Source organism: Taudactylus pleione, unplaced genomic scaffold, assembly GCF_031769625.1.
Source record: "Taudactylus pleione unplaced genomic scaffold, aTauple2 ptg001161l, whole genome shotgun sequence".
NCBI classification, from domain to species: domain Eukaryota; kingdom Metazoa; phylum Chordata; class Amphibia; order Anura; family Myobatrachidae; genus Taudactylus; species Taudactylus pleione.
This window is the reverse complement of record NW_028285562.1, coordinates 1,092,637-1,109,750: the sequence shown is the minus strand read 5'-3', so window position 1 is coordinate 1,109,750 and position 17,114 is coordinate 1,092,637. Positions and strand designations below refer to the sequence as shown.

Sequence of the window (17,114 nt, the reverse complement as noted above, 5' to 3'; positions counted from 1 at the left end):
GCTTTTATAAAAGACTGGTGCATCCCCACACCTTTCACATGATCTTCCAAGATCCGCGGTATGCGTATAATAGTAGTTTTATGTCCCCACTCAGAGACACATTATTGATGGAGTAAGAACCACCTTGTGCCATCCCATAATAACACTAAATAATATGTAAATGTAGGCCTAAGTTAAAATTCCAACAACAGATTGTGATAGCAGGTTGTTTGCTATCAAAGGGTGGACTGTCGAAGCTGGATAATTGGCTGACATGATCAGTTTAAAATCAAATCGCAGCGACGCCGCAAGATTCCATTTTGGAAATGAGATCGCAAGACGCCATTTTGCGAATGGCCACCTAAGCGCCATTTTAGATAAACTTACCCTTTAGTACATGTGGCGATATTACTTTAGCAACATGCGATTGCATCTTTCATAATTTCTCATACACACATTAATACACACAATTATGCTGTTAACTAGTCGCATATTAGCGAATGCATAGGACTTTGTATGAAACCGCTGTATTATTAGCTTTATGCGCACGCATCTGCCCCAAAGTTAGCTAGCGTCCTTATATCAAACCCCGAATACTCATACATTACATATTCACACATAAGGTTTAGTAAGTTTTAAAGTATATGATTTAAGTTGGTTCAGTTAGTTTAAATGCAGTGAAATAAAGATATTTGATAACTTAGGTTCTGTACAGTGTTTGGGTTCATACTGATGCGTACTCTTTCAACAGAATTCCGGTACTATAGGTGTGGAGATCGCATCATGCATTCACAACTTATGGACCGCAGAGACTACAAGCAACAAAATGTATATTCTATGAACAACTGTTAGGATGCAGCATTGGGGGTGGGAAGGGAAGACCCCCAGCTGTTAGAGGCAGGGAGAGTCTATTTGAACCAGCCTGTTAAATGCTCTGTAACAGACGCTTCTCCCCTGGGAACCAATGACATCAGCAACAAACTCCTCTATTGTCCGTTCTATTCTGGGGGGGTATAAATATGTGTACTCAAACGCTGGGTTCTTGTCTTCTTGCTGAATGACGAGTGGTCTCTTGCTGATACCTATCACCGTGTCCGGAAGCTCTGCGTATGTATACTGTGCTTGGGTCTGTATATTTCATTTGCGTCTAATTGTGTCTGGAACAATGGCGTGTAACTGACTGTACTTTTACTTGAATAATACTTTGTGCTTTAGAACCACATGTTCTAAGTCTGGAGTCTCTATTTACTGTATGATTGCATACACAAATTAGCGTTATTCTTAGAGGTTTATAGGAAGGATTTTAGAAGGTATAGGCAGGGGTATATAAAGGTTCATTTTAATATTAACAGCGCACAGCCAGAATGAGGGCATCTAGCCTCTGAGGACCCTCCCACTCCGGAAGAATCTCTTCATCTGAATCCTGAAGGAGATCACCGTCTAATAGAGACCTTTGCTCGTCCTCAGACTCGTCCGATTGTAGTATCGCCGGTACAGCTCTTCCTGGTCACAGGTTGTGGTAACGCCTCCAGGACTTGTGAACCAGAACCCACCCCCTGAACTAAACTTTCCATAGAACGCGCTAAGGCCTGAGCCCAGGCCAGTTCAGCAATTTCTCGAGAAGCATCCCATTTCTTGCGGGACTGCTAGTTCCGTAGAAAGATTTGCCATGACCCTTGCTAGCATGAACCGGGGAAGGTTCCTGGACCTGGGAAGACCCCTGGAGTGGATTTCCCAGAGTCGCGTGACTCACATAAAAGAGCCCCTTCTTGAGCCTGTGTGAATTTAGCATTACACTTCTTACAGGCGTAAGACACCTGAGAAGCATTATTTCTGCCTGTCATACTTGTACAGAGATCAGTATTTCCTTACAGTCAGACCCAGTAAAAGAGTGGGAAAATATATATAGAAAGGAAAATGCAAAGCAATAGAGAGGGAGGAGTGTCACAACTCACTGTCCCCTGGGAGGATGCTGTATTGTTGAGCTGTCAGAAGGAGCTGCTGTCAGAGTGTCTGTAACTGTGCTGTAATGGCGGCCAGTGGTGAGAGAACACCGGAGCTGTAACGCGCTTTTTTGTCAGGGAGAAGCTCCGCCCCCTAAACAAATGGCCGCCCCTACTGAGCTGTCCGTAACAGAGGCAGCTCCTACCTGCAGATGGTTCAAGCCGGTTCTGCGTCATGTGACCTGCTGCTGACTCACCACATCCTACATGTACATATATTTATTTTTCCTATATAAATACATGACATTTCATACATATAGCAGGGTGATTATTCAGTCTTGAATATCATTTTCCAATCATCCCATTAACCTATACTGGGGTGCCACACTTCCAGCATCTCTCATGATGGAAGCAATGACTGTCTCGCTCTTACCAGACTTTCCTGTGACCTCCAGATGCAGTCCAGGCCACAGCATCGTGGCTAGCAAGCTCCGCCGCAACCCTGCCGAAATCACCAAAACCACACAGGTTAGTGGTGTTGCAGCAGCCGCTAAGGAAGTCTCCAATCACTTCAGAGACCAGAGTTCCCAGTAGTGCAGTACGCGGGTGACATCATCCACAACCTGGGGAACCTGCACGGCCATGTCTGCTGGATCAATTTAGATCGAGTCAGCATGGCAGCAGAAGTGACAGCCCGGACGACACACGGAGTCAGATAAGAACTGGGAAGAGGAGAGGGCCCGACCCCAGGGGGGCCCTGCATAAGGGGCACTAACTTGATATACGCAGTTTACAGGTTATAAACTATGTTCCCAATAATCTGGTTCTGCACAGACAAAGTGTGCTACCTGTCTTGAGCTGAGGTGACAGAAGCAGAGAGAAGGATTGGTGAAGTAGATCTGTCAGGGTGGGATGTAATGGGTATTACTGTGTGGCATGATGTGCATTACTGTGTACACACTGTGTGTCATTGTTATTATAAGGAAAATAATGTGTAAGAGGCATTACGTTGTGGCATATGCGAAATAGGGGCATTACAGCTTGGCATAATTTGTTATAAGTGCATTACTATGTGTCATTGTTATATATGGCATTATTGTGTGGCATGTGTAAAGGGCATTGTGGTGTGGCATAACACGTAAGCAGCATTCCGGTGTGGCATAATGTGTTATATAGTGGCATTATAGTGTGTCATAATGTGTGAGGCAGAGGTTCCCAATTACGGTACTCAAGGCTCCCCAACAGTTCATGTTTTAGTGATATCCATGGCTGAGCACAGGTGACTTCATTAGTACCTCATTCAATTTGATTTAACCCCCTGTGCTTAACCATGGATATCACTAAAACCTGAACTGTTGGGGAGCCTTGAGAACAGTGTTTGAGAACCTCTTATGTAAGGCACATTACTGTATCTTGAAACCAACACCATAAACGTCATCTTTGGGTGTGTTTGTATTTTGGGCCCCTGAAACTTTTTTGGCATGGCGGAGCAAAATGTATAGTTACGCCACTGACATAACCCCTGTGGATCCTAAAGAAGAAATGCCCCACTGTAGTGGTGCAGCCTCTGCAAGAATGTGTTCATACGCCTTTTGGTAGAAGAGGTCTTCCATGGACAGGTAGTAATCAATCCTCTGGAACCAGTCTTTAGGGGTGGGGGGGGATTACGGGAAGTTTTACAGATCTTCGTATCACAAGTGAACTTTGCACCACACGTGGGTGCATCAGCCAGTAATGAACACACCTGTGCACCAACTATGAGATCTGGAAAACATGTGCCGTTAGGTCCCAGAGGATTGGAGCAGACATAAAATTCTGTTCGAAACCTGCCGAGAACATTATACCTAGGAAGACCATTTTTTTTGCAGAGACCAGGAAATTTGAAAAAATTAGGACACATCATACAAAGAGACTAGGTTCCTGCTCACTAGCCCTATAGTGCCCCCATGTGGTCAATAAAGATTTAGTTTTAAAAAGTCTAAAGTACAACTGTTGGTAATAACTGGTCAGCAGATCCAATTTGTTTCTTAATTAACTCCATTTTGCGACCCACAAAGCCTAGCTGGAGGATACAGCAGCCTCAGGTTGTGTGTAGGCATTACATTTAACACAATGAAAGATTGAAACATGTAAATAAAATCTTTAATCCTGATATAAAAAAAAAAAAAAAAAAAAAAAAGTATTTACAGTTTAGATTAAAAAATTAAAATCAGCATTTGTTAATTTAATTGTAGAATACAAAATCTCAGGTCACACAACAGTCACTTCCTCCACCCCACACAGTATGGCAAGGAAAGTTTAAAAGGACAAAGCAAAATGTATTTGTTAGAAGGAGGTTTTCCCTTGTACTGCTCCTATCCTACACAATCACCTCCTTAGGGGAAGTGCAGAATGGGTACAGAGGAAGTGCCCCCTAACTACCTCAACCATCTACTGTTCTGCAACATTAAATTGGTTATTGTAGCAATTTGCTTTGTAAGACTGAAGTTTTGCCAAAAAATAAAAAAAGTTAAACTAATCCAGATCAACTGAATGACCACCCGGCATAGAGTGATTCTGCAGAATTCTACAGAGCCAGATCAGATATACAGGTCACGTTTAGGGCCTAGTTGGAGGGGCAGGGGAGTGGGAGGAGTACAACACACATTGAATACCTGATCAGAATTCTGGACATTAGACAACACATTGGCCGGTAAATTGATAACCATTTATTAACAAATCCTCCTGCCCCCCCAAAAAAGTTAGACTTCATGAAGCACACATTTAAAGTAGGGATGTGCAGGCTCGGTTCTACTCAGTTCCGTTCGGTTCTTTTTACCGGATCTTATTGGGTTTCAGCTGTCACGAGTTTTGGATAGCCAATAAGATTCGGTAAAAAGAACCGAACGGAACAGAGTAGAACCGAGCCTGCACATCCCTAATTTAAAGGTGTCACTCCTAATGTTAGTTACTGTGTACAGTCAATACTTCACAGCATGCCCTGGCAACCAGCGCCACAGGATCTAAAAGCTAATACGATAACAGAGGTTAACGAGATAAAAGCAGAAATTGGGTTCCTGGTTTAAAATCATGCACTAGCCCAGTTAGGACAAGTCCAAACAGAATACAAGACAAATGAAACAGACTGAAAACCCAAATTTGCATTGTAAATTACCTTACAGTTCTTTACATAACAGCCTCTGAAAGTGCATAACCCATACTTGGCACAAGAGGGAGCTGTCCCACTTGTGAAGTACAGTTACAGAAGGCAACAAGGAATGTGCAAAAAGTTTAAAAAAAGTAAAAAAAAAATAAAAAGACTAGATTGAGGACCGAATAAAATCCAGAGTTTAAGCTAGTTTCGCCCCCCATTCTAGAGAGGGATGGTCGTCAAATGCAATGTTAAAATCTAGATTAAGAAAAAAAAAAAAAAGTTGGGCTGTGTCAGACACATTGTAGAAAGGTCACCGTTTTACATGGCTCGTTAAGTGGTTCCACTTTTCCTGTGGCAAAGGAATCATAGCACAGAGGCCATTATTAAAAGCCCCACAGTCGGACAGAGTCTGATTTTTTTTTTTTTAGTCTCATCTGTAGTTAGGACACTGGCAGGAAGCCGTCTCCGCTGACTTCTGCCATCTCGCGATCATACCGGGTCTCACAGCCACATTCTTCCACCAGAACCACCTCCTCCCATGACAGCGACCCACCATGACAGAACAGGGGGACAGATATGCGTTTGGAGCGGGTGGGGGCACAAGAGGTGCAGGGCTGCGATAGGCCAGAAGGCCAGCCTGGAACGTAGAACGAGTTGCACTGGCCAAAACAGAACTTGTTTGGAACCCGCAGTGGAGCGCAGTTTTTCCTGAAGACAATCTAGAACAGAAACAAACCAGGCATGTTACTCTCACCTATACACAGACCATTACATCACCTCCTCTAATGCATATGTAAGGCCCTGCTATGTGAGACACTGTACACCGCATGTGTACCTCATTACACAGACAGACCACAATTTCTGCTCTGCTGAGGTGACTGCTCCCAGCCGGCGAGTGATTAGTGAGGGGCTCAGCCGCCATACCCTGGCAGCAGGAGCTGCCAACCTGAGTTAGGTGCTGAGCTGCACCTAAACCATGAGGGGAGTAAGTGAGGGTAGCAGATTTTTTTTGGGGGGGGGCGGGGGGTGTTGGTTATTGATGAGAGCCTGGAGGGTGATGAAATAAAGTACCGATCAGCCCCTGTCATTTTTCAAACAGCCTGTAAAGTGATATTTGGGAGCAGTGTGGTTGGTGCTTTATCACTCTCCATGCTTTCATGAATAACCCTCTAAGAGATAATCCCTGTCAGATCAATAAAACAGCAGTTATATTCTCCTCACCTCTGCTTGGAGCTTATATAAGACCTTAGCCAGTATACAAGGATGACAGGAGCTACTAACAAACCTGGGTTTGCACCATTAGAGTGCTCATTTTTACCAAGTAGCCCCCAGCTAAGTGTCAGCAGCATCCCTCAGCTACTGCCAACAGCTTGCTTCCATATAGCCCCAGCTAAGTGACAGCAGTTATTGTGCTCACTATTGGCAACTACACAGCCACCACCATAAATACCATTTCCCCATTTATTAGACTGCCAAGGTCAGTTAGCCATTTGGAGTGTTCATGAAAAAGGGACAATTCATAAGCCTATTGGCACAGTCGACAGAGGACTGGGTTACTTTAAAAAGGATGTAGTATAGTAGTTACCTTATACTTTTAATCTCTAGTGTTGTAATGGTGTGATGGGATTGGTTTAGGACAGGGTGATAAAGTCATTCCTTTAGACGGAATGCACCAGTCAGCGGCCTATAGATCCTTGTCGGAAAGGAGTATTATTTTTGTGCTTGCATTTTTAATGTCAAACGTTAACTATATTTAATCCTACAGCACAAGCAAAGAGAATGTTCCTGTTCAATATATCATGTGCGCAAAGTGTTTATCAGAAACAATTGATTGTTGGTGCATTGGAGGAAAGATTGTGGTTGAATATATACTTATTTCTTCTCCAACCCCCAAATTCTATTGAATTTAAAGAATAAATATATTTAAAGGATAAACCATATTTGTCTGTCTGGGCAAGTGCTGTACCTTCACCTCTCTGCCAGGAAAGGCCAAAGGAGCTACTACAGGAAGAAATGGTCCTGAACCACTAGTCATCATTGGCGATTGACATTTTAGCAAGGGAGTGCCACACACATACATCCCTATAGAGCGTCCTCATTTCATGCAGGAAGGTACATAACATGAGCACAAGCTGAAACCAAAGGGGGCAAACAGAAGTCGGCTCAAGGCAAAGAGGGTACACAAGCAAGACTAACACTATGGTTTACTTACCAGCACCCCATTATACCATATCAATAGAGAACTGTTAATTGGTTGCTGTGGATCACTACACTTTGCACATAAATGCAGCGTTCATGGGCCCTTAGGTGGGAGCAGGACAGTGTTGGAAATTGCATTAGTGTAAGTAGGAAGCTTAGGAGGACCTTGGATAAGCTACTGTGATGGGGAATGGTCAGCGACCTAATGAAGACTGTGGAACAGGAGGGAAGTCAGGGGGCTGAGGGTAGGAGAGACTGTTGCAAACCCAACGCACACACACGTCAGACATACCACAACGTGGGAAGCAGTTTAGTGCCAGATCATGGGAAGAGTACATGTCATGGCTGAGATGAGACTACACAGGCAATGCTTGGCAGAACTGTATGTAAGGTACTGGAATAGTGGAACATTAATCTACCATGAATACTGTGCACCCCCCCTCCCCTCCAATGGGGACAAACCATGGACTGGGCAGCACTTCCATTTGATCAAGACCTTCGTAGCAAAACATTTTAGATATAAGCTAATTATCTGACAGTGTTCGGATATTCCCCTTGCCTTCCTCCCAATTCCCCAGGACTAGACAAGAGGTCCATGTAGCCTACTGTCAGGGGGACAGTCACACACCCCTTCATGCTAAGTCACATATATAGTTCAACAAGCAAAAGGTTTACCTGCACAAAAGGCAGAGCGTTGCACCGCGATCTCTTTAAGGCATCCTGTCCAATCGGCAGCACTTGGTCAGGACGGGACCTGGCCTTATCCTGCCGCATGGCATTCTCCCACACCATCTTCCTGCGCAAGGCTTCCTCGTCCATTCTGTCCCTGTGGCCGACGCTGGGGATGTCTGGCTTGGGGGTCTCCACTTGTCTCCTTCTGAAGAAAGGGGAGTTCAGGAAAGATAGAGGGGGCACTCTATGAGGACCACCCAAGGGAGCCAGGGCTCTCCCATTAGGAGCCTCCAGGCTTCTGAAGGCCGATCCGTCCTCCTCACCAAAAGGAGCAGAACTCACCACCAAGGAACACAGGAGAAGCAGGAAATGGGTGCACAGCATTTTTTTGGTCATTGGATAAGTCTAGGGTTGTACAGTCTGGGGATCGATCCCCTTTCGTCTTACTGGGTGGAGGGCCTCAGGAGACCCAATGTCGTACGTAGAGTTACTTGCTCAGACAGTGTAGAAGCACGGACTTATATACCCAGAGGAGGAATACGGAACCACAGGCTTTAGTGAGGAAACTTTAGCGGAGAGAAATCTGCCACACTCGCACCTGTCAGAGAGCAAAGAAGATGATCAGTTCTGTTTTTACTATGAGCACAGATCTGCTGGTCGGTTTCAGTCAGAGAGAAGTGTTTGAGTTTCATATGAAGACAGGTGATGCAGTGTCTGTCCATAAACAGAGAACAGAGACACTGCACCTAAACACCAGCTCTGCCTATGATGTTATAAGAGGAGACACATGCGGGGTATTAAGAACTGAGCCAAGAGCCATCTACACTCTGCATAATGTAATATGAATAAGGCACAATAAGATCTAACCAGAGTGCTTCTTACAAGGCCCTGCAAAGCACAATAGTGTCCAGCTAGCTTACAATCCTACATTGCTGGTTTATACCTTGTGCATAACGCGCAACAATCATTTATACTGCAGATGTTCCATTACAAGACCTGGAAAAAAAACATTTATTCCACAGAGATTAGTGCACCCCCTACTGGGGATAAGGGTATTACAGGTCACTAAGGAGTTACGTGGCAGGAACCAAATGGGACTAACAATAGTTTTAAGAAATGTAATGTAGGAGATACTGCACAGAGACCGGTTGATATGCATTATATTAATATCACTTGTCTTAATACATGTATAAAGTTCTTTAACTTCTAGAACATTGGCAATACACATCTAGCTGTAATATACATTAATAAGTCGCCAAGAAATTGTAACAAGTAAGCACACGGCTACAATTATATCACAGAACTAACACTGAGGGGGAATTGACCAGCAGCACTACACATTGGGCGGAATTAATTTGTTTTTGCGGCCCGCATCTCCCGTCTAAAGTGACAGGAGTTTGCGGGCCGCTATGCAATTGTTACAGATTTTCGTGCTGATCGCGCCTAAAGTGGTCGGGTTTAGCCACGTAAAGCAGCTAAACCAACCAAAGTGCTGGGCGCGATCGCGAAAAGTGATGTTTGGGTGCCCAAACATGTCACTTTTCGCACATTTCAGCTCTCACCCCCCTGGGGCTGCGAGCTGAAATGTAGCGCAGGCAGCTGATCGTGCCCGACAGGAGCAAGAATTGAATAGCTCAGTCGGCGCGATGGGGGCAGGAATCAATTAAATTCCGCCCAATGTGTACCCAGCCGACGGTACAACATGATGGAAAGATATCGCACTACACAATCCTGTGCGATATATCACTGGCGTCCTTCATTGCATCGTCCCAATTGTTGTGCAGAACAGCAGAAGGGACGAGGAAATGAACGACCGCCAAGTACGCACGATCGGTTGTACACACCAAGATATATCGTATAGTGTGTACCCAGCTTATGAAATGCCATTTATTTCCCCCAATAGCAGTTGGCCGCGCTATTTTGGACATAAAATTTAAAAACTCAGCAATAACTTCGGGACATTCCTAGGGGCATCTTTATTAAAGGTCAATGTAAATCAATGTGTTTTCTGGCGTCGCCTCCCCGCCTATTCCTGGCACTTCCAGGTAACGCTATGCGCCCTGGGAAGAGTTACATCCCCATCTGTTTCTGTACTCTTCCTATGCGCCCTATACTTCCCTGACAGACGTTAGAGATCAAGTAGGACCTCTAGCATCCGCCGCCATTTTCAAAGGGACATTTAGTAGATTCCATGCGGACTGTTAGACGGCATGGAATCTGCATATAAACACTGCCCCAAGCCACCACGGGGTCTGCAGGGGCTATTGTGTCTGCAGGGGCTTAACAAATTTACTTTTGCATTATTATATTTGAATAGATGTTAAATATTCCTTTTAACACTGAATTGGTTTGGCTGCCTCTTTAGCCTTTTCCCACCCAATTACAACTCATGAATGACAGACTTAATGTTAGACCTTAGGAGAAGCAAGATACACTTACTTGCATAAGAGGTAATCTCCTGCTAAGCTTCGATCATGACAGAACATCCTATGGACTGGCAGGAGTGCAGTGCGTGTTTTCGATTAGTGCAATTGCCTCCTTCCAGGAAACAGACCCCTACTCAATGAATGTAGTAGATAAACATTTTGCAAGCAAGAAAAGTCTATCTCCTGCTCCTCCTCTGTCTGACCTTATATTGGCTGCCTGAATCTCACCAAATTCAATATAAAACACTCCTTAACACAAGGATATTGACCAAACTACACAGACAACATCTCTTCACATCTCAATATACGCATCTCCCAGCTCTGCATCAGTCAGCCTCACACATTACCTGCTCCCATTCATGGTTACAGAACTTTTTCCAGGCTACACCCACTCTGTGGAATGCCCTCCCACGCACAATAAGACTTTCCTCTAGTCTCCAAACCTTCCAGCGTTCCCTAAAACCCCATCTCTTCCAGAAGCTTTTACCCTAGAACCACACACACAACCTCCGTAAGCTTTCCTACCCAATTACATCCCCACTATACAGTCCACACACAATTTTACAAAGCATATGCACTTTCACATCTTCTATACCCCAGGCCAGCATTGCTGTGTGACTGAATCATACAGCACACCAAAAAGAATCAGCAATCTGGTGGACCATTATGCAATAAGTAGCACCTATCCTTGTGCACCACATTCCTATTTCCCTATAGAATGCCTATTACCCAGCCTTGTTTTAGTTCTGTTTTGTTCCCAATTGTAATGTGCAATGGAATATGCTGCACTATATAGCAAAAACGTTCCATGGCATAAGATGCTAGCGAGTACTTTATATAGGTTTCCCAATAATCCCAGTGCCAACAGGATAATTGGGATTCTCAGAAAAGCATGAGGTCTACAAGTAAGTGGACGTATACTTTGTAGATGTGGAAGTGTTTCAGCAGATCTGGGGGAACTGTCCCCAAATCTGCCTGTTTGGGAAGAACGCGTTTTTTATGTATTAGCTGGTTGACACTCAGATGAGGACTAGAGAAACCTACAGCTTTATATACTGGGTTAAGCAGTGTATAGAGCGGTACCAACAGGGTCCTTCAAGATACACTGCTCCCCTACACTCCCCTTTCCTCACATTGGGCTATACTGAAGGAATTAGTACTAATAGAGGGGAGCACAGTTCTGGGTTTTCTTTCCCCCTTGAAGAATGGTAATCCCGTACAATTTTACATTGCAATATAAGTTTTATTCAGGCTATCCTAGTTATTTTTAAAGCTACCTGACAAGTGCACCTTCATAGCGGAGGCAGCACGAGAGTGTGGCCTGTCCAATCATTACACATTTGGCCGGGGGGGATGGGGAAGAGTCATTCTGAGACGGGCGCAGTGGTGTTGGACTTTAGTCTTCATTCTAGCACCCTGTACCCATCACAAGCCTTGTGGTTCCTCTTTCCTGCCTGGGATGTTGCTCTGTTCTGGTGCTTCTAGCACACGCAGCTGAGATACGAACCAAAGTGTGCAAGAGGCAACAGAGAATAGAGTGACACTTCAGGCAGGAAAGAGGAACTGCAAGTGTTGGCAGGTGCAGGGTGCTAGAATGAAAACTAAACTTTATGCTAATGCTGCTTCTGAGCCCTTCCCTGGTGTACAGCCCGAATGTGCCAGGACTGAAATCCACTGAGCGTCTAGACCCCACCATCAAGACTTCTACCTGCACTATGCTAGGTGTAGATCGCCCCCATAAGAGCGACATACCCATAACACTCCCATTAGATGTCCCGGCATTCTGCATCTTATCAGCCACCACCCAATACATTGCAGACACCGCACATCTGAAACAGTGCTGCGACTGTGCTCTAATAGTTTGGGCGCATGAGCGGTGTATTACAGGGATCTCCCCCCAGAGGTGCCTACGCTGTGTATAGTGTAATAGAGAGGCGATGTATAATACACAGATATTACCGGGATCTCCCCCCAGAGGTGTCTGTGTATAGTGTAATAGAGAGGAGATGTATAATACACAGATATTACCGGGATCTCCCCCCAGAGGTGTCTGTGTATAGTGTAATAGAGAGGAGATGTATAATACACAGATATTACCGGGATCTCCCCCCAGAGGTGTCTGTGTATAGTGTAATAGAGAGGAGATGTATAATACACAGATATTACCGGGATCTCCCCCCAGAGGTGTCTGTGTATAGTGTAATAGAGAGGAGATGTATAATACACAGATATTACCGGGATCTCCCCCCAGAGGTGTCTGTGTATAGTGTAATAGAGAGGAGATGTATAATACACAGATATTACCGGGATCTCCCCCCAGAGGTGTCTGCGCTGTGTATAGTGTAAGAGAGGAGCTGTATAATACACAGATATTACCGGGATCTCCCCCCCCAGAGGTGTCTGTGCTGTGTATAGTGTAATAGAGAGGAGATGTATAACAGATATTACTGGGATCTTCCCCCAGCGGTGTCTGTGCTGTGTATAGTGTAATATAGAGGAGATGTATAATACAGATATTACTGGGATCTCCCCCCAGCAGTGTCTGCGCTGTGTATAGTGTAATAGAGAGGAACTGTACAATTCCACAAGGAGATTAAAATAAATAGTTTCTCTTTTTTATAAACATTGCAGGTTTTTCTGCTTTTCATTAGTCCATAACTGTAAATCTAATTAATGCTGAAAATTATTATATTTCTAACAAAAATATAGACAGAACAGAAACAAAACAATGTGTAATGTAACTGGCAGACACAACTAAACTCTGAAATACATTGAAGTAAACACGACACAAGTCATTGCATTGGAAGGAGCAAACTGCACAAGCTAATATGGAGATCACAACAATTACATGTGTCCAGGGACACGAGGACAAGATAGCCAGTTCTGCCAGTCTAAACCAGAAAACAAAACATGCATTAACCAAGTGCCATTCAGCACGTTTTACTGGACCATTGCAGTTTGTTATCAGGTGTAGAACACTGTGGAAGCAACATGTAACATAATGGGGTTCAGCAGTTGGAGAGTTTAGTTACCGCACATTCGATACAAGGCTTGGTCAACAAAACCAGTGTCTGCACTGTATACACAGCCCTCACACAAGTAGGTGGCAGTTTCATCCTAAGTCAGAGCCGAGAGCCCCCATGACAGCTGCCCCAAAAAGTGTCAATCTAGAGCATCAGCCTGCAACTTCCCAACACGCCATCACTAGGTAATGGGATTGGTCTTATAAAGAGGTACATTTTTTTTTTTTCCTCTTTTCTAGTCAGGAAATAAATACTTTAGGGTTTAATATTACAGCTGGAAAATAAGTGGGAAAAGCAGGGGCCAAGTTCCCATATTCTTAAAAAGGAGTCAAGTTAACCAGTATAACTTATGAGAATTAAGCATCTTGCACAGCTAACTGATGAGTTATATGTACAGGTACATACAATGCTGATAAGTCCAATTTAAGGCAGATGATGGGTAGGTATAAGGCATTGCTTATGGCAGCCCTCCTGACCAAATTGTCCTAGTAAAAGGCAATCACATCATAAAGGTGTGTATCCACTTGCCATTAAAGGAACGACTGTATGATTACAATTCACTGCCGTTCCTCATCCTGTATAGTGCCTACACTGAGCGATATGTCGTTCAGTGCAGACACCCTCCCTCATCCCCAAACATGCACAACCTGTCGTTATCAGCAGATTGACCAGCATGTTCAGATGATTAATGTCGAAAACAACCAGCAGGAGCGCGCATCGCTGGTCGTTTTTGACATTTCGATGCCTGATTTGTGAACGATTAATGATCGATTGAACGATAACGTAATCCTTCAATCGCTCATTTTAATCGCCTACTGCAGGCCTGGCCAACCTGTGGCTCTGCAGTCCCAGCATACCCTGCTAAGGTTTTGCTATTAGGGAATGCTAAAACTGTGGCAGGGCATGCTGGGATGTGTAGTTTCACAACAGCTGTAGAGCCACAGGTTGGCCAGGCCAGGCCTAGTGGATACACACCATTAGTCCATGAGTGGATATGGCAGGGTTGCCAGCCAGTGCTCATACCAGTAACCAGGCTGTTGTGTGATACATTCCAGTTTCACTGTTGTGTGCATATGAGAGTCATTATGAGGCCTGAAGAAAATGTGATACACCGCCGATACAGGGCTTCATTTACTTACATGTGGTTATTTTACCACAAGTAGAATCACACATCTTACTGATCCTGCAACACTCAATCCCTCCCCCTTCCAACCAGAGCCACAGATAGTATAGCCTACACCATACCTACCAACATGACCTATTCCAGAAGGGACAAAACGCTCTGCCCCTGGACTTCCCTATTAATTTAGGATTGCCGTCATCTGTGGTGAAACATCAATCTTATCAATTGCCTAGTTCACCACAGGTGATTGCAATCGTAAATTAAGAGGGAAGTCCAGGAACAGCATTTTGTACATTAAGGCCCCCATACATCAGCAATTGATTGCAGCATTCGTGCAATCGATTGAAAAAGGGAAAGATTTTTATACACAATCGATTGCAAATTGCACGATTGCTGATGTATGGGGGCCTTTAGGGAAAGGGTCATGTTATGAAGTACGGTATACCCCTACTCTCCACCCTCACTCAGCCATTAAGCTGGGCACACACTAGACCAGTGGTTCTCAAACTCAGTCCCCCACACAGTCCATGTTTTCCAGGTCACCCAGCGTGTGCACAGGTGTACTCATTACTCACTGACATTTTAAATAATTCACAGGTGGAGCCAATTATATAACTTGTGATTTGGGGGGGGGGGAATGTACAAAGCCTTGAAAAGTGATAAAGTGGAGATATCAAAGTACCAACCAACCATCTCCTGTCATTTTCCAAACAGCCTGTGAAAAGTGAGTTAAGAGCCGATTGGTTGGTACTATCTCTCTCCACTTTATCACTTTTCAAGGCTTAGTGCATCTCCCCTTCTGTGAGGAGACCTGGAAAACATGCACTGTTTGGGGTCCCGAGGACAGAGTTTAAGAACCTGTGCACTAGACAATGTCATCTGACTGGAGCAACATATCGGGCAGGGGAAGCCACCCCTGGAGCGACAGTCTAGTGCAGGGGAAGTCAACCCTGGTCCTCGAGAGCTACCAACAGTGTGTGTTTTCCAGGTCTCCACACAGAATCACAAGTGATATAATTAGCTCCACCTGTGGATCTTTTAAAGTGTGTTAGCGAGTAATGACTACACCTGAGCACCAGCTAGGTGGTCTGAAAAACGTGAAATGTTAGTAGCTATTGAGGACAGAGGTTGTCTACCCCTGATCAAGTGTGTACCTGCCATGTCGCTGACTATGCGCACTCCGATCTGACATGCAGGTCTGACAGGCGAGATCGTTGGCTGCATTCAGCAGCATGGCCCCCGCTGGCACTCCCCCGGTATCGGCAAGTGTGCATGCACTTGCCGATGCCAACAGCCCCTACCGGGTCCCTTCGCTAACGAGATCATGCACACTAGCCATAAGCTGGCCACACATCTAAAGATTATCTGTCCAACCAGCCAACTAGTTGATTGGAATGAAAATCTGGTAAGGTATACCATCAGCAATTTGCTCCCAAACGCTGGAAAATGGACCAAAACTGTTTGAACAAATAGTTTAGATCAAACTTTTAACAAACTTGTCCGACGACCATTTTCATCTGTTTTCTGGCATTTAGGAGCAAATTGCTGATCATCAGTTACTCCCATACATTACCAGATTTTCATTCCAACCAATCAACAAGTTGGTTGGTTGAATGCAAGTTGGTCTAGTGTGTGGCCAGCTATAGTCTAATGTGTACTGACCTTAAGTCAGACCTCAGATCAAATAGCGCTGGTAGTAAGGTTATCACTGGCACATGTTTATATACAGCACTCTAATACCCCCTTTCACAGGCTTTTGCTAAGTGTGTATGCAAACGACTCAGGTTTGAGACTGCTGTCTACCAGTGTCGGGGACTGAGACACAGGAAATTCAGATTGATAAACCCATATATTTCCCAGGTTGTCAGTCCAAAAGGGAGTATTACAGATGTGCAACCCAGTGTGTTGGCATGCTATGTACATTGTTAGGTGAAAAACAACACTACAGGTCTACTAGCTACCTGCAGATATATGGAAGCCAATAATATTTATATGCCATTATCTGAAAACCATGCAAGATGGGACCACAAAACCTTCACCCGACTCCAGCTGCTAGTGTCTACTAGAGGTTCCCAGTGGCCCGCTGCACCAGGAGAATAATGGAAGTGTACAGAACAGCTATGCAACAGGCAGCCTACTAGAAACCTTATCCACTAGTAGTGAACCAAGCCCATGTATTATGAGTATCATCTCATACTATTTAACTGTACTCTACCATCATCTTTATCTTATACTAGGAAATACAGTTGTCAGGTTTAGGCATAAACCTCTTACAAACCAATATTTAATTAGCTTTGGGATGCATGACAAACTACTAAAATAGGATATTGATCTATATTGGTCATATCATCTACTTAAAACACACATCTACCAAAACAAAACTTATAATAAACAATGGCTACATTATAATCACCTTTTTTGGACGTTTCCAACCTGAACTCAAACCCTTAACTGCAAGCTGCCATAGAGCATTGCCTTTTGACCCACCTTTTCACACATGGAACCAATTACTAGCCTAAACAACTCAAGTCCTGTCTAATATAGGCAATCAAATTAAGAAGAACCAATCAGAGATTAACAAAACAGGCGCTGCTAAGGGCACCCTTATAACATAAT

General features: G+C 44.3%; 1 protein-coding gene across 1 annotated transcript; it reads right to left on the bottom strand.

Annotated features, from left to right (window-relative positions):
* Nucleotides 1-4,776: 4,776 nt before the first annotated feature.
* Nucleotides 4,777-16,996, bottom strand: DAND5 (DAN domain BMP antagonist family member 5). Its single transcript, XM_088462176.1, has 3 exons — nt 16,912-16,996; nt 7,930-8,524; nt 4,777-5,774 (listed from the first exon to the last, which is right to left on the bottom strand). Exons 2-3 carry the CDS (start codon nt 8,320-8,322, stop codon nt 5,496-5,498), a joined length of 672 nt encoding a protein of 223 aa, XP_088318302.1. The 5' UTR covers nt 8,323-8,524; nt 16,912-16,996; the 3' UTR covers nt 4,777-5,495.
* Nucleotides 16,997-17,114: the final 118 nt, after the last annotated feature.

What these genes read in the sequence shown, in the direction of transcription:
- DAND5 (XM_088462176.1), bottom strand. Translation starts at nt 8,322, where the DNA reads ATGACCAAAAAAATGCTGTGCACCCATTTCCTGCTTCTCCTGTGTTCC. An exon ending in ACGCTCTGCCTTTTGTGCAG is followed by an intron (nt 5,775 to 7,929) that starts GTAAACCTTTTG and finishes TTTCTGTTCTAG; the next exon opens with ATTGTCTTCAGGAAAAACTG.